General features: G+C 23.7%; 1 protein-coding gene across 8 annotated transcripts in view; it reads left to right on the top strand.

Annotated features, from left to right (window-relative positions):
* The window catches only part of LOC122498809 (protein Skeletor, isoforms B/C), a 123,123-nt gene that overhangs the window by 3,262 nt on the left and 93,918 nt on the right, over positions 1–25,943 (top strand). For 2 of the 8 annotated variants that reach the window (XM_043606728.1, XM_043606730.1), the window contains exon 3: positions 6,133–6,291. In XM_043606728.1, the coding sequence (XP_043462663.1) occupies positions 6,228–6,291 (64 nt within the window). In that variant the 5' untranslated portion in view covers positions 6,133–6,227. Of the gene's footprint in view, positions 1–5,786; positions 6,292–25,943 lie in introns of those variants that run through there. The other 6 variants (XM_043606732.1, XM_043606733.1, XM_043606727.1 and 3 more) reach the window with 5 other exon arrangements.

Here is a 25,943-nt window from a genome sequence, read left to right as displayed (position 1 = left end):
AAATTAAACTACTATCAAGTAGGTACATTTAGTTAAAAATAACTGATGTTGCAGTAGATTTCTTTTTTAACTGATTCAATTAGTAAAGTTTAACTAATGTTTTAGGATTGATCTATTATTATAAATTTATTACATTAATGTAAAAAATAAATACTAATTAGTAACCAAACTTGCTAGAATTTTTTTTCGATGTTTCATTCATGTCTGGACAGGAGTGGTTCCTGTTCAGAAAGCAAAGAGTACTGTCTTAACGAAAAAAAATTTTTGAACAGGGACCATTCCTGTCCGGATAATACCCAGTCATGTTTATTTTTCTCAGGGTAAGAAAAACAGTTCTTTAAAAGATAAAATAAAAGAACCTTATTTAAATAAGAATTTTAAGAATAAAAAGAAAAAGAAAAAAAAGAATTTTCTAACCAAACTTTTATTGTTGATAATGTAGTCAAAGCATTTCTTTCAGTGTATACCTAAATAGATTAAATTTTTTTAATTAAATTAAAATTAGTACAACAGGGATTGTAACTGCCATATGTACAACAATTAATTGTTTTTTATTCTTATCGACAATTATGTAATTTGCCAGTAAATCTGTTTCTTGCTGAACCGACATGTATTTGTCCCATTTAAGAATAGCAACTTTTCGTTTTTCTAAAATGGGTTGATTGCCGTAAAAAACTGTTAACAAAAATTGCGTTATTGTTAAAATGAAACGCGGATTTTTGTTGTTGATTTCATCCTTGAACTCTTCAGTTGCCACCAAATCTTGTGGATAATTTCGCGAAACATGCTTGTGAAGAACTTCCCTCCCCTTATTTTTACCAATGAGCCATCGAAATGTCGAAGATTTTATTTTTATGTGTTTATCTATGGAGTGAATATTAAAGTCGCCGTTGACTTCTTTCTGGACTCCTGTAAAAACAAATCTTTAATACGGGATCAAGCGTCCTTTTAAGAGATCGAAATTTTTCAACTCCTCTTTCAACACTGGATTTTTCGGAATTGAAAAATATACTTGTTTTTTAGGATTTTTTAAATTGAAAATGACAGATACTCCTACCCTGTCCGTTATAATAGTCCCCGAAAATTTCATTAGCTCCTTATTTATCCGTAAATGAGAAATGTTAAGGAGTCTAGTTCATCGATGAGCATTTTCAATATATTTATTTATTTTCGTGTCTCTTCTGTAAAATTTCTTTATGCACATTTTTGAATTTATTCTCATTGTCATTAATCGGTTTTAATTCTTCATTAAGTTTCGTTAACTTCCCCGCAGCTTGTCCACTGCGAAACATGACTGACATCATGGATATGTTCGGTAGACTTAGGTGACAGGGCTTTTCACTAACGAACAACCAAACAGCTAGAATGAATTAAAGTTATATATTTTAAACCGCAATTCATAAGTGGAACAAGAATGAAACTCTTCCATTTGTTTTTCGCTAAACATAATTGTAGCCGATAGAAAAAGTTGAGGAATTTATAGCATTCTTTGCGTTTATCAATGTCTGTAAAATCTAAATTTTCTTCGTTCATAATATTTAATGTTTTGTCACATTTGTTACTGATGATGAGATCGTCTCGATTTTTCATTCTTTTTCTGGATACGATTTTGCCATGTCGTATGCGTCACATCATAAACATGTTTTCTAGGTAAAATTCTTTTATTTCTTTCTTCATTTCGCTCTTGGTGGAATATCACGGCATCTGTGCTCTTTATTTCGGGATATGTTTGCAGCAACGCAGCATGCATTTCACTACGTAGTTGTTTTAAAATTTCTATTTTCCTCCTTTTCTTTTGTTTTATCTCGGACGTTTCTTCTTGTTATTTCTTGTTCTCTTTCTTATTTTTTCACCTTTAAATATTTCCATTTTAAAAAATTGAGCTAATCGATTTTGATTTGTTTTGAAATTTACATCTAATTGTTAAGTCATTTCCTGAATTGGTAATGACAAATTTATGCAATCGAATTTTTCCAATGGTCTGTCCATATATTCGGTAAATTCGGGAACAAATTGTTTATTTAATTCTGTTAGTACTTTATCCTTATTCGTTTTTTCATGACTCTTTTGGAACGAATATAAGTAATATGGACCTTGTTCACTCCAAAGATTACGAAGGTAATCGTTGTTATAAATATATATATTTATATATGTATATAGCTTGTGAAAGTTCAATGATGTTTAATGAACTCACCTTCTCGTGTCAACGAATTCCAAGTGCGATGCATTGATTTAATGACACTCCTTAAATTTCACAACGTCAAGGAAATAACCTCGAGGATGAGTAACCTAGTACCTGCATCGTTTGTTTTTTTTTCTTTTATTATTCCTTTTATAATGCTATCTCATATTTCATTTTTATTGTCAATTGATATAAGGTACCCACTTATATATTTTATTGAGCAACGCTAACTAAATCTGGGTGTTCCATTTTTTTTTTCACTTTCAATTCAATATCGTGTTACTAATTTAGCATTCAGTTTCACAGAATGCGTGGGTGCCTTACATACCTATGTATGTTGTGAAAGTCTTTTTATAGGAAAATATATGTATATTAGAAAATGAAAGTGCATTTTATGTATCGATGATAAATTTTATATTTTGAATCTCCGCAAATTGTTTGCTTTATATGCTTTTGATTTTACGACCCAATATTTTTAGGTGGAAAAATTTCAATGAAAGGGTATTGACGATTTAAATATAGTTGGGTATTTGCAATTTCTATAATTTTGATTTCTAAATATTTTGGTTTATTTCATAAATTTAGTTATACATATCTATTGTTTTAAGTATCAAAAAATTAAAATTGCAATTATCCTAAAATCTGACGTGTAGTGAAAAAACGAGTTGATTCGAGTTCAGCGTTCAAATTTACCTTATAAACAGGTTTCGTTGCTCGGGTCCAAAACCTTGTAAACCTGTAATATTTGTAACATTTTTAATTTTTACTCAAATATCATATTATACCCATTATCCATAACAATAAAAATGTCATTTCATATAAGTGATCCTGAGCCGAGTTGAACCATAGAGTTATAAGAATAGAGTGTACTAGAATTTCTTGAAGTTCATCACTAATTGATATAAAGAATTCAATTAATCATATATTTACATATGAAATTCCATATTTCGAATAAGAAAATAAAAGTTAATTTTATTAAAAGTTAATTTTATCTTGATTATTTTTTAAGATGTTGGAGTATATTGATGAGTTCTTAAAAAGAAAACTTGTTTAATGAATCTCGTGTAATGTGATGCTTCTCTATTATATAATACAGTGGAAGTTGACGTTCACTTTCATCAGAAGGATTTTTCATAAGCTGACACCACGTAAAAGAAAGAAAACCTTATAAACTTGATATCATTGTTTTTAACCCAATTTAAAAGTGAGTTTATTTTTAGGTTTCGGCTTATTAAAAATGGGTTAAATTTGTTCTTTTTTGTTTTGAATTAATTAAATTTTGTCGTTTTTAATATTTTCAAGACGCTACTTACAAAGGAATTACTAAGTTCACAGTTTTCTAAATATTTAAGATGTGGATATTAAGGATCTTAATATGGTTGCAGTTGTTCTAAAAATACATAATAATTTATCAGGGTTGACACAAAAATTTAATTTTGTTTTTCCCTGACACTAAATAATATCAGAATCAGAATTCACTCTAAAAATTATTAGAAACTCAAAAAAATGTTCGAATATTTTCGAATTTCTTTAATTATTGTAAAATTATTTTAAACAATTGTTTTATTTATATCATAATTATTTAATCATTATTTTTCTAATGAAATTATGATTTTCAAAAATTTCAAATTTAAATCTTTTGAAATTTAATAACTTATAAGAATAATATTATGTATAAAAACATGAAGAAGTCAATCATTCCGAGTCTTCGACTCGGAGTAATTGATTTCTTCATGTTTTTATAACAATTAATAAATAAAAATAAATAAATATATAATATTATTAATAAATAATAAATAAATAAATTATTATTTTATATAAAAATATTGTAACTCCTAACTTCTTTGAAATTATTTTCATCATTTAAATTCAATTATTATTTTCTAGAATTTTTAATTAAAATTCTTCTTTAAATCAATTATTATTTAAAACAACGAAAAATTTAGATTTTCAAAGATTTGAATTTGAAACCTTTGCAAAATTCAATTATTTCTAAAAATCCATGCTATGTTTTTAATATTCAATTATTATCTACAATTTTAACCGAAATTCATTTTCATTTCATTTAAATCAATTTTTATAAGAAAATTCTACGAGAATTCAATTATTATTTAAATACAAAAATAAATTATTTATTCAATAATTGAATTTTATAACAATTTTTGAAAATAATTGAAAACTTTTTCAAGAATTTTATTAAAATTTTTAAAAATAATTAAATTCCTGAGAAGAATTTAAATAATAATGAAATTATTTATGAAAATAATTGAATTCATGCGATGAATTTTATTAAATTTTGTTTAAATAATTGAAATTTTTACAAGAAGTTTTTAAAAAATTTTGACAACAATTTAATTTTTGAGAAGAATTTCGCTACCTATTTATAAAGATTTAATTATTAAGGAGAATTTTAAAAAAATTTTTAAAATAATTTAATTTCTGCAAAGAATTTTATTACTTTTCAAAAAAATTTAATTTTTGTGATAAATTTTGATATTTATGAAAATAATTGAATTTTAGAAAAGAATTTTATTAAAATTCCTTTCAATAATTGATTTTGTGGGGAGAATTTTGTTGTTTAACAAGACAATTGAATTCATTTGCAGAATTACTTAAGAATTTTTTTGAAAATAATTGGTTTCCTGAGACGAATTAAAAGTTATTTATGAAAATAATAATTTAATCATTGCAAAGAATTTTATTATTTTATTGAATAATTATGAATGTTTCTTAAATTTGAATTCTTTCGTCAAGTTTTATTAAAAATTTTAAGAATAACTGCATTTTTCGAGAAATTTATTTAAAATTATGTTAAAAATATTTAAAATTTTCTCATGAAAATAATTCAATTCCTAAATGAAATTTTATTATTTTTGAAAAAATTGAATGTTTCCGTAGAATTTTATCAACAATTTTTTTCAATAATTACATTTTTTGATAAATTTTATGAAAATAGTGAATATTGAAAATTATTGAAATGCGAAAAACTTTTAAAAATATCTAATTGAAACTTTTGCAAAGAATTTTATTTAAATTTTTTGAAAATTATTTAATTTTTCGATAAAAATTTTGCTATTTATAAAAATAATTGAATTCTTGACGAATTATTCGTTAAAATTTTTCAAAATAATTGAATTTCTTCGAAGAATTTTATTACTTTTGAAAATAATTGAATTTTGCAAAGAATTTTTTTTAAATTCTTAAAAATAATTGAATCTTTGTGAAGAATCTTGTTATTTTATCAAGATAATTGCATTAAAACTTTTAAAGTAATTAAATATTAAAAATTTTAATTCATCAATTTTTTGAATGGGTTTTTATAAGAATGTTTCTTTTTCGAAGTTTGTTAACTATTTAGAAATTGTTTAACTATTTAGAAATTTCTTGTTAAGAAAAATTTAGAAAATTAGCCACTTCCTCTCTAAAATATCACTTTGTACAATCGTTTACACATTTTTCTTGCGCAATAGGTAAATAATAATTATTAGTAAACGCTTTCTTCCGATGTGGGTATTAGTTGATATTTTTCCGAGTTCCTGGTACCGTCGATTTTTTCTCTATTTGTTCTCTTTCTTTTTCATTAAGATATATTGTACCTTTCGTGTGAATGTAAAAATTTCAGGAGAGACTTGCGATTGGCTCTCGCCCGTCTCAGACGATTCACGAAGGTTACACCTCCAACGTACGTGTAAGTCCAGATCACAAATATCGGATCGCGGTAACGGTAGATCGAATGAACCTTTGCACCGGTAAGATCTTTGAGTGGCGTGCTTGATAATTACTTTACACATTCATCTCTCTGTGTTTCGATTAATGTGAATTGCTTTTTTTGTTCGTGTCTTCCCACTGTTAGTTATCAAAGTAATTAATTTTCCTCTTTTCTTTAGAATTTGTGACAATACTTGTAAACACAGTAATAAGTGATTGTTTTCTTCTGTTTTAATTTGCAGATCAAATGTAAGTGCGCGTGTGATCGTGTGTGTGTGTGTTACTGCAACAACAACAGTACAGGCGTTTTTGGAGGAAGACTGTGGAAATCCAAAAAATGGCAAGGTGTCAACATTTCATATTCAGCCTCATATTTTACAGTTGCCTCGTGCTGCATTTTGGTAAGTCTTTCTATTTTTTTTTTCGCTCTTTTTTCACCGCGCAATTTTTTAAATGAAACTTTTGTTATCGATGCTTCCAGTTTTTATTTTTTTCCACACAATTGTGAAAAACGAATGTTCAATTGAACATCTCCAACGTTCGTTGGAGCAAAAATTGTTATTTGATTAATGAAAAGTATATAAATTACAAGAGCAACTATTTTACCAAATGAAAAAGGCAAAAGAAAGAAGAATTACAACTTGAAACATTTTCTGTTAAAAAATAATACTTTAAATACATGAAAGTATTTAAAGTATTTACTTTTTTAACATTAAAATTAAAAATTAAATTTAATATTTTGCAAGTTTCTTTTTGTTGAAGAATAGTTAAAATTTGTAAATTAAACAATGTTTTATTTAATTTGTCTTTTGTATTCTGTCGTTTGAGAATTTTTACCTTTTTTTTTGAACAATTTTAGTCAAATATCATTTGCTTTGTAAATGCTGCAAAGTTTATTTTTATTAAACAAAAATAAAATTCAAAAGTTTACTGGGAATAGTGTTCTATTTACATTGAAAGAACGATGTAGAGAAACTTTTTGATTTAAATATTGAATATCATTTTTTGAAATTCTTTTGTGTTGGTGAAACGCAAAGGTAATAAAAGTAAAATAAATGTCTATGAATGACAGTAAAGTTACTCTGTCGAAATGTGATTGAAAGTAATGAATGGAACAGAATTGCTCTAAACGAAAACTTTAATTAACTTTATCATTGAATTATTTACAACTGTTAAAATTATTTTATTTAAATTCCTTTACTTAAAAAACATAACGATTGACGGAAAAAGATTTACGATAATATAATTCTTATGTAAGAAATTGTAATAAATTTTCTATATTGCAAAATGGATATTTGAATATTCAAACATAATATTTAATAACAAATTTCTTATTACCCTAAAAAAAGTAATCTTTATTTTTGATGCGGATTTCTCTAAATTAAATTCGTATTTTTCTCCTATATTGTATCAAAACTTTATGAATTAATAAAGAAAAGCTATTCTGATGCAATAAATTAGTCATTTTAAAAATAATAGAATTTAAAAATTTTCTAATTTAAATTTATGTTGAAAACTCTAAAAAAATTGAATTTTGGAGAAATTACAAATAATTGCAGAAATTCAATTATTTAAAAAAAAATAAAATTCTTCTTACAAAATTCAACTATGTTCAAAATTTGAAAAAGATTCTTGTAAAAATCCCAATTAACTTTATAAATAACAAAATTCTTCTCCAAAGTTCAATTATTTTCATAAACGTCAAAAAAATTATTGTTCTAATTTTAATAATTTTCAAAAAATTGTCTAATTTTAATGATTTTCAATATCTATTTTAATAAAATTTTCCAAAAAGAATTCAAATTTTAATTACTATTTTACTAAAATTTCACAAAACAATTCTATTATTCAAAAAAAAAAAAAAAAATGTTAAAAAATTCCTTTCAAACATGCAATTTATATAAAAAATATTAAAATTTTTCGTAAGAATTCAATTATTTTCAAAAATAATAAAATTCTTTACAAAATTTCAATTATTTCAAAGATTTTAATAAAAATTCTTGTAAAGAATTCAATTTTTTCTTATAAATAATTAAATTTTTCAGGGGAAATTCAATTATTTTTCAAAATTTTAACAAAATTCTTCACAAAAATTCAATTATTTTCATAAATAATAAAATTTTTCTGACGAATTCAATTATTTCGAAAAATAATAAAATTCTTTGCAACATTCAAATTATTTCAAAGATTTAAATCAAAATTCTTGTAAAGAATTCAATTATTTTTATAAATATAAGTAAATTTTTTAGGGGATTTCAATTACTTTTATAAATAATTAAATTTTTCAGGAAAATTCAATTATTTTTGAAAATGTTAACAAAATTCTTCATAAAAATTCAATTATTTTCATAAGTAAGAAAATTCTTGTGAGGAATTCAATTATTTCAATGATTTTAATCAATTTTTTGGAAAGAATTCAATTAATTTCATAAATAATAAAATTCTTCTGAGTTCAAAATTTGAAAAAAATTCTCGTAAAAATTTCAATTATTTCTATAAATAACAAAATTCTTCTCCAAATTTCAAATATTTTCATAAATGTCAAAAAAATTCTTGTCCTATTTTCAATTATTTTCAATTTAAATTTCAATTTATGCAAACATTTAATTATTTTCATAAATAATAAAAATTTGACTGCAATTGAATTATTTTCATAAATAATAAAATTCTTTTAAGGAATTCAAAATTATTATTTTCATAAAAAATAATTTTAAATTCTAGAAAATAATAATTGAATTAAAATGATGAAAATAATTTTGATGAAGTTACAGGTAAAACAATATTCTTATAATATAAAATAATGATTTTATCTCTCGGTCATCGTTAATTATTATAATTTGTTTAATTTCAAAAAGGTTTGAATTTAAAATTTTTAAACTTCTTAATTCCTGTGGAAAATCCTGTTACAAAAATAAAATTAAAAATAGAAATTTTGCAAATGTTTTTCTTCTTTTTCTAAAACAAAATAATAATTTTGTTAAAAAAATTGTGATTCATAAACAAAAAATAATGCAAAATAAATAAATTTTCTATTTCTTAATCACAGTTCTAATTCTAATAAAAAAAATAATGTAAAATAAATAAATTTTCTATTTCTTAATCACAGTTCTATTTCTAATTTTCTTTAGAAGTAAAGAACAAAAATCTGCATAATTTCAATTTGACAAAACACAATATTTAACAAAATTTTAGTCTTTTAATGGAAAGAAGTGAAAAAAATTTTGATGATTTCTATTTGTCATTACAATTTTGATTGAATTATAAAATAAAAATAATTAAAATATAATAATAGAATATACAATCTATCTAAAGTTGATAAAAAACAAAAGTATAAACAAAAGACAACTTCAGAGTGTGAGGGACAGAAAAAGTATGAATGAATGAAAGAACATTCAAATTATTATAGTTAATTATAGTTAATTAATAATTAATTAATTATTAGTTAATTTAAATATTTTATATTATATTTATATTTAAATATTTTTAAAAATTCATTAAATTAATCAGATAAACAGTTTGAAATTGGTTGAGCTTTGAAAAATGAATAAATGATCTGAAAAAGATGTGTATTCTCCAAGGGTTAATTAATATTTTTGAATATTTAAAAAATACCTATTTTAAATAAGAAAAGTGAATTTTTTTATTAAAAAATTTCAAATAGGAAATTTTACGAATAGAAAAAGGGACATTTTTTTCTCATTAATTTAAAAATGGTTGGCGCAAGGAGCTCTTGAGCAACGTACAATGTAAACGACTTCTGTATGCAATTACAATTGTCCCAATTACAATAATAGGCACTTATCTATTCCAAGATGTATTTCCAATTATTTTCTTATAGAGACGTACAATAAAGTTTCAACTTTCACTAAGTTTGTCGCATTTGTGATAAAATCGAAACCTTGACACGTCAAGGATTATGTTCATCACATTCTTTTGTTTGTTAATTTTGATTCGGGTTGTGGTTGATTGTATACATAATAGAAAATTGCTATAACTCGCAGTTATTTTAAAATTCTATCTAGTTTCAAAAATAATAAAGTTTAATAATTATTTTAATTTAAATTCAATAAAAAAAGTCGCGCACTATAAACTGTCAAAAAAAATGTGATAATTTTTTATTCACTTTTTCATAAAATATGTCCGCAAGTTCTAAGAATATTGAAATATAAAATATAAGTCACTATAGAGATTAGTCACAGAGGTTGATGACGTTTTTCATAATTCCGCATTTATATATTTTTGCTTCCTTCTGATTAGCTATTTATGTGTGTGAAAGTTGCTTAAATATTCATTGAGCCAGGTGGAATGTTGATTGAAATAGTTGAATTCGTAATTATGGTCAAGGTAAAAAATAATTTATTAATGTATACAATTTATAAGCTTTGAGATATTTTTAGCTATTTTTCGGTCAGTTTCTTTTAAGGATTCTTTAGGAAAATAATCGCTGTCATCATTTCATAATTTTATGATCCTACTCTTGCACTCTTCTTCCTAACAGCGCACTTGCGACGTTGCCAAATTAACAACGTAACGTTACGATTCCTAGCACAGGTCAAGAGGAAAATATAACCTCAAAATTTAGGTCAAATCCAAAAGAGATTTATTTAATTTAGGTCAAATCAAATAGATAACAGAATCTTTTAATTGAAGGTAAAACTAACACGAACATAATCTAAAAATGACAATTTTTAGAAGTAGTACAAAAAGCTTGAATAGACGAGTCAAATCAAAATTCAGGTACTCGAATATTTTTGAAGTCTCGAGTGAATCCGAAAACTTGAGTTTCGAGCTTTTCGCACACCTCTAGAATTTTTCTGCTACAAGTGCAAAGCTTTAGGTACACTGAAAAAAACTGGCTTGTGGATAGAGACTCAAAAAACCTTTAAGTAACGACTTTCAAACGAAACTGGTTAATTTTAAAAATAAATACGCCTCGGCGGTTATGACAATTTTTAATGATCCGTCTTGACGTTTTATAAATAACAAATTTTGAAAAATCGGTATTTAGAATGTGATAACCCTTACCGGTTATAACCGATTACTGAGAGAAATTATTGAATACATTACTTTTCAGGAATGACATGGAAAAAAACGTTATTGACAAATTTTTCTGTCGGATTTAGTTCAAATTTAAATATTCCTCTAATGAATTGTTTTCAAGGAGGATGGTACCTAATCCTAACATATACTTTAACAGCAACGGATATTTTAGGTGTTCTAAAATTTCTTTAAAGTTATGGGCAAAAAACGTTTTTTTGCAAAATTACAAATGCAAAAAAATATAGTTAAAATTTATGAATCGGGCTGAAAATACTCTTATTTTATGTCCTACAGGGAGATCTAAAATATTTCTGTTTGTAGTGCAGCTCTGCTGTGATGTATAGGGTTAAAAAGTAATTTGACTATTTTTAAATATTATAAACATTAGGACTCTGAAAATCCACATCTATATTCCACCTCCTTTACGATAAAATATTTTCATTTATAGTCTTTCGTCATGATTTCACCAACTCCGATTAAAAGTTAATCAATGATTAATGTCAGTTTATAACCGCTCATGATTGGTCAGTCAATGATTTAATCATTGATTAACTTTTAATCAGTATTATGGTAAAACTGGCCCTAAATTTGATTAGAGAATTAATGGGTATTCCAAGGTTTTTAGAATAGATCTTACAAAATTATTTGAATTTAATTGTTCATGTGTTAAATTTTTTTTTAGTTTCAATGTTATGTTAAGGTCACCACTCTCCTTAAGTGGATATCAAAGTCAATTGTATTTTATATAGAGTTTCAATTCAAAAATCAAATCGACTTCGACACCCACTTAAAGAATATTTCGACCACTTGAAAATTGATTCGGATCATTTTTGTTTTAAATAAAAAAGTAAACTAATATAATAACTTATTAATATTTTGTTTTCGATTTTTATTGTCTTTTTAAATGATTAAATAAAAATTACTTTTTATTCAATATTTTTGAAAGCTATAAAATTATATAAATAAAAGATGTTTTTATTCTTCTGTTTGGCCTAATGGCTTCAGTAAGGGGAAGTCCCCTATGCACCAGACACCTAAGGTTTTCATAAAATAAAATTAAAACTATTTCAAAAAATATGACTTCATTTATGAATTAAGTAACTCTACAATCCTATATAACACCAAAATCAATTAACAAAAATACAATATTTTCCTAAACTTTCTTTTTAAGTTCAATTTAGTTTTGGTGAAAAAATACTACAATTTTGGTATTGGAAAAAATTTAATTTGTAGAATTCATAAGAAAACTCTGAATTGTTTGTATTTTTTCTTTTTTGTTTTCCTCATAAAGAATGAAACTACCACGAATTCTAATACAATACCTTTAAAATTTGTTCCTAATTCTGACTAGAATGAATATTTTAATATTATTTAATTATTTCAAAAGTTTTAATACAATATTCTATTATTAAAGATAAATAACAAAATTATTCCCGAAAATTTAATTATTTTGAGGAATTTTAATAAAATTCTTTGCAAAATTCAATTATTTAAAAAAAAAAACAATATTCATAACAAGAATTCAATTATTTTTAAAAGTAATAAATTTCTTTTTGGAAATTCAATTATTTTCATAAATAATAAAATGCTTTTTAGAAATCCAATTATTTTCAAAAAATTGATTAAAATGCCACACAAACATTGAATTATTCTGAAAAATTTTTGTAGAATAAAATTCTTTGCAAAATTTAATTATTTTTAAAATTTTTTTGCAATTTCAATGATTTTTAATACCTACTATTTTAATAAAATTTTCCAAGAAGAATTCATTTATTTGAAAAAAAAATTCTAATAAAATTGTATGCAAAAACTAGCTGTCGTACCCGTCTTCGACGGGTTTTAGTTTCTACCAATACATTTAAGTTTCTACCAATCTGGAAAATCAGGAAATAGCTAGGGAATTTAATTTGACCGGAAAAAAATAATAATTAGTTACCATTATAGCTATTTTAGTAGGAAAATATTACTATTTGAATCAGTGATTGACTTTTTGTTATCAAATTAGTTATTTTAACCAATTCAAATGCAGAGAACAATATTTATCAATTTGTAGTACTTTAATTAATGTATTAAAAAAATTAAATTTTCCATACAGTTTTTGGAGTTATAGTAGAGTCTAATTGGAACTAATTGTATCGCAAGTAGACCCTACGTTACGACTGCTAAAACCTAACATAAGACCTAAATTTTAGGCTGAAAGTAGGGCTTAAATTTTGACTCGGGTCTGTTTTCATAAATATTATACATCAATAAAAATTGAAGTAAAAAGCAATTTTTTAAAAGCGAATTAATATAATGAAACTTTTTCTTAATTTGATAGGAAAATTCCCGGTTCGGCATATTCCCAGCTTTTTACAGTTTTTCCCGTTTGGTAGATACCCAGTTAAATGTATTAGTATAAACAGAAAACTGTACGACAGCAAGTAATACAATCTATATTTATATGAACTTAAGAAACAGTATTTTCATAAAATAAGTAAATTTTTATAGCCATTTGTAGATTTATTTATGGATAAAATCAAGTAAATTTAAATTTGACAAAAAAGAGATAAACCGTGAAAAGTTTGGACAAAGCAGGGAATTTTGTTAAACAAAAATAGACACCGTGTTAACTTTTGTCTTTACATTGCTCAAAACATCTCTTAAAGTTAAATCTAGAGTTAAAATGAAAAAACGTTTTAACATGTAAGTTTTTGCCTAGTGGCATAATATGCTTGTATTGTATCACAGGTGACTTACAATTCTTGACATCCTGCGAAATCATTTTAATCATAAGAAATTTCCATTTTCAATATTTCTGAACTTCTTGAAAATATTAGATTGATTTGATAAATAATTTTGAATTGCACTATTTTGACATCAAAATATTAATCAGAGACTCCAAAAATACTACTGAATTATACTTCATATAGTAATTAGTATCGATTTTTTGATATATTGAAAATTTTTTTATATTTCTTGTAGGATAGTATTTTTTGCAAAATTATGATAAAATCTGACTAAATAACATATAATATTCATTTTTAGAAAGTTTAAAAGCTATCCATTAAAAATTGTGAAATTTGGAAATTTTCCATTTTTCAAGTTTTTGAAAATATTTTTATATTTACATCTTAGTTGTAGAATAGTATTTTTTGAAAAATTATGCTAAAATGTGACCAAATAACATGTAATACTCAAATATAGAAAGTTTAAAAGCAATCCATAAAAAAATGTAAAATTTTGAAATTTTCGATTTTTTGAAAACATTTGTATATTTACATATTAGTTATAGGACTTTATTTTTTGCAAAGTTATGCTATAATGTGACTAAATAACATATAATACTCAAGTATATAAACTTCAAAAGCAATCCATGAAAAATAAAAAATTTTGAAATTTTCGATTTTTTGAATTTTTTGAAAAAATTGAATATCTCCCGTTCTAATTAATATTTTTTAAATCTGTAAATTTATAAACCTTCCTTGGGTCAATACCTAATAACCTACCAAGTTGGACTTAAATCGATTCACATGTTTTTGTGTGATTGGGGTACAAAGTTTTTGTGACAGACAAACATACATACATACATACATACATACATACATTAAATTTTTTAAGAACATTTTTGGAATCTCTGATGTCCATAATAACTAATCATGTTAACATTTTGAAGTTTTAAGCAATGTACAGACAGACATCTGATTTTATTAATAAGGATTTAATTATTTTCATAAATAATAAAAATTTCACAAGAATTCAACTAAATTTTCATAAATAATAAATTTTTTTTAAAGAAATTCAATTGTTTTCATAAAAAATATTTTAAAATTCTAGAAAATAATAATTGAAGTATAGTGATGAAAATAATTTTGATGATGTTACAGTAACAATATATTCTTTTAATATAAAATAATGATTTTATCTCTCGGTTATTTTTAATTATTAGAAAACATGAAGATATGATATCTTCATGTTTTATAACAAATACTTTTATAAGTTAATTTAAAAAAGGTTTGAATTTGAAATTTTTTAATGTCTTAATTCCTGTGGAAAATCCTGTTCCAATAATAAGATTAAAAATAGGAATTGTGCAAATATTTTTCTTCTTTTTCTAAAACAAAATAATAATTTTGTTAAAAAAATTGTGATTCATAAACAAAAATAATGCAAAAATAAATAAATTTTCTATTTCTTAATTACAGTTGTTTAACAATTTTCTAATTTTGTTAAGACAGGATTGCCACAGGTCAGGGAAATCAGGGAATTCAGGGATTTTTATTTAAGTAGGGGAGAGTGGGGCAAAATGGGGTACCTTTTTGAAATTGGCTGTTTACAGAGAACCAAACGAATAAATCGATTCAGCTAAACTTCAGAATTCTTCTTTGTACACTTAGCTTTGAGGAAATTATGATAATAGCGGAGAAAAAAATTTTTGAAAGAACTTATATCGTATTTTCTGAGAAAGTGCTAAAATCCCATTTTGCCCCACCCGTGGGGCAAAATGGGGTGTCATCAAATAACTATACAAAACATTGAATATTTTTTCAAAATTCATTAAATTCTTGTTGTATGAGATTATAAATACAAACACAAAGTAGGATTCTTCATTATTATGAAAAAACAAGTAATATTTATTAGAATTTAACAAAAAAACATGGATATTGCAAAATATCGATATATCGATAATGAAACATCGATAGTATAAATGCCTCGAAGCAATAATATCGATTCTTCTGCTGGAAACCTTTAAATATGCATAATATAATGTTTTTAAATAGTTTTAATGAAACGGCGTAGCTTCCGGCATGCCCCACACTTAGGTACCCCATTCTGCCCCACACTGCATATTAAAACAAAATGCAATGTTTACAAGTTATTGTAAACAATTAAACAATCTATTTTATTGGAAATTACTCTAGAATAAGTACTGAAAAAGATACCACACTTGCCAAATTAAATGCATTATCCCAAAAAGTTTGGTAAGCACTTTAATTTTGAAAAAAGTTCATATTTTTTTTGCTTAAAACTTAAAAGTTGTATAACTTTCAAAAAAAAATTTTCTTTGGAGTGTCTTCATAATTAATAACAGTTTCTTATCAACATGAATGATATATGTCGAGGATAAAAAAATTAAAAGTACCTATCATGGAAAAACAGAGGTACCCCATTTGACCCGCCTACCCCATTTTGCCCCACTCTCCCCTAACTGGAAAAAATTGAATTTTTGAGAAGTTACAAATGATTGCAGAAATTCAAATATTTTCAAAAGTAATAAAATTCTTCGCAAAAATTCAATTATGTTCAAAAATTAAAAAAAATTCTCGTCAAAATTCAATTATATCTTTAAAAATAATAAAACTCTTCTCCAAATTTCAATTATTTTCAAAAATTTTAATAAAATTCTTTGCAAAATTTCAATTGTTTTCAAAAAATTTTTCTCAATTCAATGATTTTCAATATCTACAGTTTTAATAAAATTTCTCAAAAGAATTCAATTATTAAAAAAAAAAAATTTCGATAAAATTCTAAACAAAATTGGCAATAATTCAATTATTTTCATAAATAATAACATTCTTTACAAAAATTCAATTATTTTCATGAATAATAAAATTTATCATGGAATTTCAATTATTTTTAATACAATTTTAATTGAATTCCTCGAAAAATTTAATTATTCTTGAAAATTTTATTAAAATTTCTCGAAAAAAATTCAAGTTTGTTGATAAAATTCTTTACGATAATTTAGTTTCAAAAAACATTCATTTATTTAATAAATTATTTATTTTTGTATTTAAATAATTGAATTCTTGTAGAATTTCTCAATAAAAATTGATTTAAAAATGAATATTAGTTAAAATTTTAGATAATAATTGAATATTAAAAGCATTATAGCATGAATTGTTAAAAATACATAATTGATAAAATACATAATTGAATTCTTTCGACGAATTATAACAAAATTTTTGAAAATAGTTACATTTTTCGAAGAATTTACTTAAAATTTTATTAAAAATAATTGAAATCCTGTGAAGAATTTTATTAATTTATGAAAGTAATTGAATTCATGCAATGAATTTTTTCAAATTTTTTTTTAAATAATTGAAATAATGTAAAGAGTCTTATTATTTATGAAAATAATTGAATTCCTGCATCGAATTTTATTACATTTTTTTAAATAATTGAATTCTTCTGAGAACTTTTATTAAAAAAGTAGATTGTGAAAATATTTGAATTTCAACGAAGAATTTCATTATATTCGTGAAATGTAATTAAATTCTTACAAAAAAATTAAGAGAATAATTCCATTTTTCTAGGAATTTACTTTCAATTGTATTATAACTAATTGAAAACCTCAGAAAAATTTTATAATTTATGAAAATAATTGAATTCTTACAACGAATTTTATCAATTTTTTTTAAATAATTGAATTCATGTGAAAAATGTTATTACTTGTAAAAATAATTGAATTTATGCAACGAATTTTCTTACATTTTATTTAAATAATTATATTCTTTTGATAACTTGTATTTAAAATGTAAATTTTGAAAATTTTTGAATTTCAGCGAAGAATTTCATTATTTGTAAAATGTACTTAATTTAATTCTTGCAAAAATTTTTTGAAGATAATTTTATTTTTCGAGAAATTTAACTAAAATTGTATTAAAAATAATTTAAACCATGTGAAGAATTTTATTATTTATGAAAATTATTGAATTCTTGCTTAGAATTTTATTATAATTTTTGTAAATAATTTAATTTTTTTTTTTTGAAAAATTTTATGGAAATTAAAATTTTTATAAAACATGAAGATATGAATCACTCCGAGTCGAAGACTTTCGACTCGGAGTAATTACTATCTTCATGTTTTATAATAATATTCTTATAAGTTGTTGACTTTTAAAAATGTTTGAATTTGAATGTTTTGAAAAATTTTAATTCCTATGGAAAAATAATAATAATTTAATACTTATTTAAAAATTTAGTTATTGATGTTTGCGAATAATTTTATAATTTAAGAAATTCGTAAGTAAATGTGATAGAATGTTTTTTTGAGTATCTAATAATTTTTAGAGTGAATCAGAATATTCTTTATGGTCAGGGAAAAAGTGAAAATTATGTCTCGAAATCAGGGAAAAGTCAGGGAAAAATAAAATTAAATATTTGTGGCAACCTTGTAAGAAGTAAAGAACAAAAATGTGCATAATTTCAATTTGACAAAACATAATATTTAACAAAATTTTAGTCTTTTAATGGAAAGAATTGAAAAAAATTCTGATGATTTCTATTTGTCATTACAATTTTGATTTAATTATAAAAAAAAATATTAATAGAATATACAATCTATCTAAAGTTGACAAAAAACAAAAGTATAAACAAAAGACAACTTCAGAGTGTGAGGGACAGAAGAAATGAATGAATGAAAGAACATTCAAATTATTATAGTTAATTAATTATATCTTTTTTTAAAATAAAGCTTCATTTCAAGAATGAGCTTTATTTGTATATAAGTACACATTTGAAAGTTTTTAATCAATGTTCACTCTTGTTAGAAATAATAATTGTAAATTAATATACGCATCGTGAGGTGAAATTCTTTATTAAAAGTCCACTATGCGGTACATGAAACTTGACGCTTGGAGAAAACTGTTCTAATTGCCTAGTTTACATAATTGAGTACATCTTGAAGCAATAATTAAATCTGTTGTTTATGTATATACGAACTCGCGAGCTCACTATTTATAAAGATCGTTATTCTTATTATCATTTGCAAAACAGAGTTAAAAGATGTAGAACTAATTGTAAAGTCCAAGTTGGAAAGTTTTCACGTTTAAAATGTAAATTAATATGTAAAATGGGATGCGACTTTGGCGTATATATTATATCTATATAGTTTATGTACAATCATACATCATGGTCGCAAGTAATGTGCGCGCGTATACAATAATTGCATAATGGTTTCTCTGTCCGCGCTGAGATAGGGAGCCGTGGCCTGCTTTTTATATTCTATAGGACTTTCACTCAGTGTCTCTCAAACCTGTCCAGAATATATTTGCCAGGGGCAATATATATTTATAATTATATATTTATATTCAATTCGAAAATCGTAACAAGCGCTCTTTTTTTCTTTATATTCTAAGCACTTTAGTGTCCAATTTGACCATTGCTTGTAAAATATATATATATTGCTACCGGTTTCAATTTCTCCTCGATTTATAACTCTTGGCTTTTGAAAAGAAATTTTTCCTATATTTCTTCGTTCGCGTTTTTTTTTTTTTGCTTAGATAACTAGTCCGTTTTCGAGAATGTATAACATTGTATATAACTTTCAGATGGAAGTTAATGAAAGGCTAGCATCTCTATTATGTAAGTTTTCCATTAGGACTATTTTTTTTACTCGAACACTTTCTCTGTCGAGAAGGTTGAGTTATTGATTGTATGTATGTGTGTGTACTTTCCGGTTACACAAACGGATTTTAAACAATCCCGTTTCAATTCATCGAAATTGAAAGTAAAGCTGCGCTTCTTATATGTATTGATTGACGATTTAGATGATTGTTTCTCTAATAGAAATAAGAATATATTTGTTTTGTGGCACATAAATGCATTGTATATTAAAAATACAATTATATTTAAACGTTTGAATATACTTTTTTGAGGTATAAGCGTATATTTTTTTTATTTTGAAATTGAAAAATTTGCCTTTATTTATGTTTTATAGACATTAGCAATTTTGTAATTTGTTATTATTATCATTTTAGCGTGATGTTTCGAAAAAGAGGTAATCATGTTATGGTAACAGGCATATTATATTCGGGTAGGAAGAAACTTTGTTTTAAGGGCTCATCCTTCTCAAATTGCTGACGTTTAGCAGCTTATCTGGATTATAGGTACCCTACATACTTTATGTGGGGAGAATGAAAGTGAGATGAGTTCAATGAAAAACAGCCTACTACTGATACATGTTGAGAGAGTAATCTGCCAAAATCAGTAGCTTTATATACTTTTATGACATGAATTCTCTCTCGTTTATCTGAAGAAGAAAATAACTTTTGCAATTTTCGTTATGAATTTAAGGAATTAGAATGTATTAGGTATCATTATTATGTTTCAACTGCTTAAGAAAATAAAATTTATTTTGTTTAAGGGCTTTTAAACCATAATGTCGTCACTGTTTTAAAATAATTATACAAATCTTTCCCGTATCTGTTTAATGAAGTTTTGAATAATTTTTAATGAAAGTTGTTGGGAAATGTTTTTAGAATATTATATTGATGACTGCATTAAATCGATAAAATATCAGAACGGAAACTTTTACTATTTCTCGTGTAAATTTTACTATTTTCGAAGTAAATTTTAATAAAAATAGGTAATATTTACTTGATACAAGGCTTCGTACGATTAAAATATTTTCAAAAAATATTCGATATTCAATTATTTTCAATATCTAGTATTTTCAATATCTAGTATTTTCATGAAATTTCGCAAAAGAATTCAATTATTTAAAAAAAAAATTAATAAAATTCATCCAAAATTCCATTATTTTCATAAATAATAAAATTTCCACATGAATTCAATTAATTTAAAATAGTATTAAAAAAAATTTTTTGCAAAAATCAATTATTTAAGAAAATTTTTATACAATTCTTCACAATAATTCCATTACATACTTTCACTACTAATTACATTTTTCATGAAAATTCCATTTTTTAAATAAGTTTTTGATAAAATTCTAAGAAAGAATTCAATTATTTTCATTAATAATAAAACTCATCAAAGAATTTCCATTATTTTTAATACTAAGGTAATTGAAATTATTTAATCGAAAAATTAAATTATTTTCACAAATAAAGTTTTCCACAAGAATTCAATTATTTAAAATACAATTTTCATAATATTTATTATATTTCGAAAAAATTAATTATTTAAAACAATGGTCACAAAATTCTTATGAAGAATTCAATTATTTTCAAGAATAACACAATTATTTTAAAGAAATTCAATTTTTTTTAAACATTTTAAAAAATTTTTTCGCATTAGTTCAATTATTTTCATATTAATAATAAAATTCTTCTCAATATTTCAATTATTTTTGAAAATTTTAATAAAATTCCTAGCAACTATTCAATAATTTTCACCTAAATAATAAAATTCATCGCAGGATTTCAATTATTTTTAATACGATTTTACAGGAATTGTTAAAAAAATGTAATTATTTATTAAAAACTGAATTTCAATTCCACGGAAAAATCAAATATATTTAAAGAAATGTTTTTTTTTAATTTTTTGGAAGAATTCAATTATTTACAAAAATATTAGAATTTTTCACAAGAATTCAATTATTTACATAAATAATTCTTCGAAAGAATTCAATTATTAAAGATAAATACCTAATAAAATTATTGCCAAGAATTCAATAATTATTTCAAGTCATTTTAATAAAATTCTTTTGCGAAATTCAATTATTTTCATAAATAACAATATTCATCACAAGGATTCAATTATTTTTAAAAGTAATAAATTTCTTTTTGGAAATTCAATTATTTTCAAAAATTCTAATGAAATCATTCGCAAAAATTCAATTATTTTCATAATAAAAAAAAATAAAATGCTTTTTATGAATTCAATTATTTTTAAAAAAATTTAATAAAATACCACACATACATTCAATTATTCTCAAAAATTCTAATAAAATCGTTCGCAAGAATTCAATTATTTTCAAAAATTTTAATTGAATCTTTGTAAAATTGAATTATTTTCAAAAACTTTTATCAATTCAATGATTTTCAATATCTACTATTTTCATAAAATTTCCAAACAGAATTTAATTATTTAAAAATTTTTTGTAAAAATCTTTATAATTATTCAATTATTTTCATGAATAATAATAACTTTTCAGGAACTCAATTATTTAAATTAGAATTTGCATGAAATTAGTCGAAAGAAATCAATTATTTAAAATTTTTTATAAAAATTCTTTACAAGAATTAAATTATTTTTATAAATATTTAAATTCTTTGATGAATAATAAAATTCGTTGCAGGAATTCAATTTATTAGTATCAGGATAAGAAAGAAGTAAATATTTTTCATGAAAATTAGGAAAAAGTCAGGAAAATAAAATATAGAATGGAATTTTTGTCATTTTTGTGAAGTGTCCAAAACGAGTATTTTTAATCGTCATAATTTTAATTTTTCGATAGCTACTTTTTTATTATTTTTTTTTAGTTTGAAAGCTTCTTTTTGCTACATTTTTACTAATAATTATTGAGTGTGAAGTCTGTGATACTTATAGTAAAATTTTCTCCGGAAATAGTCATTGTTTCCGTAGAAATGTGCAGAACTTCCAAATAGTTAAGATTTTATTTTTTAAACAGTAAAAGTAACATTAATTTTTTTTTTCTGTTAAAAGTTTGTTTTAGGTTGATTTCAACTTTCAAGATTACAGGAAAAAGCACCTTAAAGCTAATTTCAGTTATATTCTATAAAAAAAAGTAATCTATATTTAGAGAAAAAATTCTTTACAATTTTTCCTTTTAAAACAAAAGTATTCCATTTAATGGTTTATTTTTATTCTTTGGTACCTAATAATAAATCAAAATAATTTTTTTAAGGTTCTGATTTAAAAAAAAAACTAAAGTGAAGTAAATAAATTTGTTAATTTATGTAAGTAATTAACTATGAATCAATAAATATTTTTGTTTAATTAAAAACATTTAATTTAGAGGAATCCACATGAAGTCAAGATCACTTTTTTTAGGGTCTATTAACTTTTTACTTAACATGTCAGTTATTATAAATAAAAATAGTCAACGTTTTCTACTTTTTATTTATTTTAAATCGAATAAAAATATAATTGTTGTGCTTTAAAGTCCATTCGAGATCTCTATTCATAATGAAATACAGTGAAAAAGAGATTTAATCACATAAGGCATTTGCATTAGATTTAATGAAGACAATTATAATTTTTTTCCTCACGAGAATTCAATTAAGACGTTAATAAAGATTAAAGTACAAGTTATGACTTAATTATTATTAGATTATTTAAAAACTTTCTCTACAAATATCAATTAAGTAATTATGTTATTAAGCCTCATCGTAAATTCATTTTTTGTTTGCACTTTTTATGCATTTTATTATTATTCTTATTAAATTATAATTTTATGAGATTTTTTTAACTTTACTATGTAGCATTTTTTTTTTTTCATGTTTAAAATTATACATGGGACAATTTTTCGCCGCATGAAAGAAACTAAATTATTTCTCATTTTCAAAAAAAAAAAAAAATTAAATATCCCAATTGTCTGCACAAATTACAAGTAACGTTGCAAGCAATTATTATCACTCGTTTTAGTAGTAATTTGCATTAATACACTTAACATCCTTTCTGTCATCTTCTTTGTTTCCGTTTTCTTCTGTATATATATAAATAGAATCCTTTCTTTCGCAATTCTCTTTTATATTTCCAAGATTATCCTTTTCCTGTATTCACTGATCATTATTTTTCAACGTCTGAGATGTGCTCGTGCAGTAAAGACCATTTTTTTGTGCCCTCTCATTTCTATTATTGTCCTAGAGAGAAATAAAGCAAAAGGGAAAAAAAGCACAAAAATAATATCTTTCGTGAAATGACAAAAACTATATTTATAGCAATATATAGAATGGTACTCACATTTATAAAAATGGTTTTGTAAATTTTTCCCCCCCGTAAATCTGTTGTGTTGTATCAGGGTCATTCAGCAAGGTCTTTGATCGAAAATACAAATGTGTTGAGTCTGTGAATTGTAACACAAGTGCGATCACATACAAGTACGAGCCTCATTTTCCAATAAAGCTCTTCGTCGAGTGCTCGAGGATCTCGAGTCTGACAATGAATCATCCATCTGAAACAACCTATAGATCTGCCTATATGTATAAACTGATACTAATGCCGGTTGTGAATATATATCTGTTGTACTGGTGTATATATATAGCTGCAATATTTTTTTATCTTCTTTGCCGCGAGATTAGTTCGAGTTCGATGATTCCGACTCGGTTGAGTTTCATCCCTATATATGTGCTTTAAGTCAGATTACTGAACCCCAACTTGTAACGTCTATACAGAAGGAAAACGTTGGCGTTTACACGCACTCATCTGGATGAGCTCTCTACACGACTTATCACGTGGATCAATGTCAATATTGTTAAATATTCATTAATTCGTTCCATTTTCATCATAATTATAGTCGAGAATTTTATCTTCTTGTATTTTACAATTCTCAGGTGCTCTCAGGTGCTCCATTTCTTCGGGGCTTTTAAATTCCTTGCTGATTAGTGTTTTCTTGATGATATCAATCTTGAATGCTATATACCATTTAAGGTGGTTGTAAAAATGTTACATTTACTTAATTGATGTTTGCAATAAAGAAACAGAAGTTGAAAAAGACGAAGTATCTAATGCTGTAGATTAATAGCATCATACTGTGGTGGTTAAATTTTATTTATTTTTAAACTGAATGTGCCACACAAAACTCTAAAGTATTTAAGTAGTTTATGTATATTTAGAATAAAAATTGATTTAATGATGAAGGCCTGGATCATCAAACTAATTTTTAATTTTCATACGGTCTACAATAAAAATTAAGAAATATATTTAGAATAACAGACTTCGCAGTCGATAATTAATTTTTAAAAAAATAGCAAAAAGTAGCTTTCAAATTAAAAAAAAAGTAGTAAAAAAGTAGCTATCGAAAAATTAAGGGGAGACCCCACCTTAATTTTGATCCCTTCAAAATAAATTTATTAATCGAGGTAATATTTTTTTTCTTGCATCATTTTTAACCTGAAAACATATAAGATGGTCAAAAATATTTAATTTTAATTTTTGAAGAGGTTAGAATTTTTTTCTCTTGACCTATTGCGTATTATTGCAAATCCATGCGAGAAGTTGTTTAGAATGGTAAAATATGCATGGAAAAAAATTTTCGTTAAAAAATATTAAAAACTGTAAGAGAAGATCGATTTTTAATATTTAAATCTTTAAATTTTGCCGAAATTTCGGAAGTCCTGAACCTTTATTTTTTTCCAATTTGATGCTCTGAGTCGAAAAAACATAGTTAAAATTGACGATTAGCTTATTTTCATGGTAAAAACTATAAAAATCATGGCTTTTTGCATTTATATTTCGGTATATATAAAGTATACCATAAAAGCTTCGAACTATGATTTTTATGGTTTTCACCAAAAAAAAGAGCTAAATGTCAATTATAACAATGTTTTTTAAATAATAGCATAAAATTACGTAAATATACACAATTTGGAAAAAAATTAAAGATTTACGGCTTTTGAAATTTTGGCAAAATTTAAAGATTTGAATATTAAAAATTGATCTTCTCTTACAGTTTTTAATATTTTTTAACGAAAATTTTTTTCCATGCATATTTTACCAATTCTAAACAACTTCTCGCATGGATTTGCAATAATATGCAATAGGTAAAAAGAAAAAAATTCTAACCTCTTCAAAAATTAAAATTAAATATTTTTGACCACCTTATATGTTTTTAGGTTAAAAATGATGCAAGAAAAAAAATATTACCTCGTTTAATAATTTTATTTTAAAGGGGTCAAAATTAAGGTGGGGTCTCCCCTTAAACTTGAAGAAAAAAAAACTCATTTTAGACTTTTCACAAAACTGACAAAAATTCCGTTCTATTTTTTATTTTTCTGACTTTTTTTTCTAATTTTCATCAAAAATATTTACTTCTTTCTTATCCTGCTGATAAAATTAATTCCTGCAACGAATTTTATTGTTCATGAAAGAATTTAAATATTTATAAAAATAATTTAATTCTTGTGAAGAATTTTATGAAAAATTTTAAATAATTGATTTCTTTCGACTAATTTCATACAAATTCTAATTTAAATAATTGAGTTTCTGAAAAGTTATTATTATTCATGAAAAGAATTGAATTATTATAAAGATTTTTACAAAAAATTTTTAAATAATTGAATTCTGCTTAGAAATTTTATGAAAATAGTAGATATTGAAAATCATT

This window comes from Leptopilina heterotoma, unplaced genomic scaffold (assembly GCF_015476425.1).
Source record: "Leptopilina heterotoma isolate Lh14 unplaced genomic scaffold, ASM1547642v1 Lhet_16, whole genome shotgun sequence".
NCBI lineage: Eukaryota > Metazoa > Arthropoda > Insecta > Hymenoptera > Figitidae > Leptopilina > Leptopilina heterotoma.
Note: the sequence above shows the minus strand (reverse complement) of the source record. Positions and strands in the feature narration are given on the sequence as shown.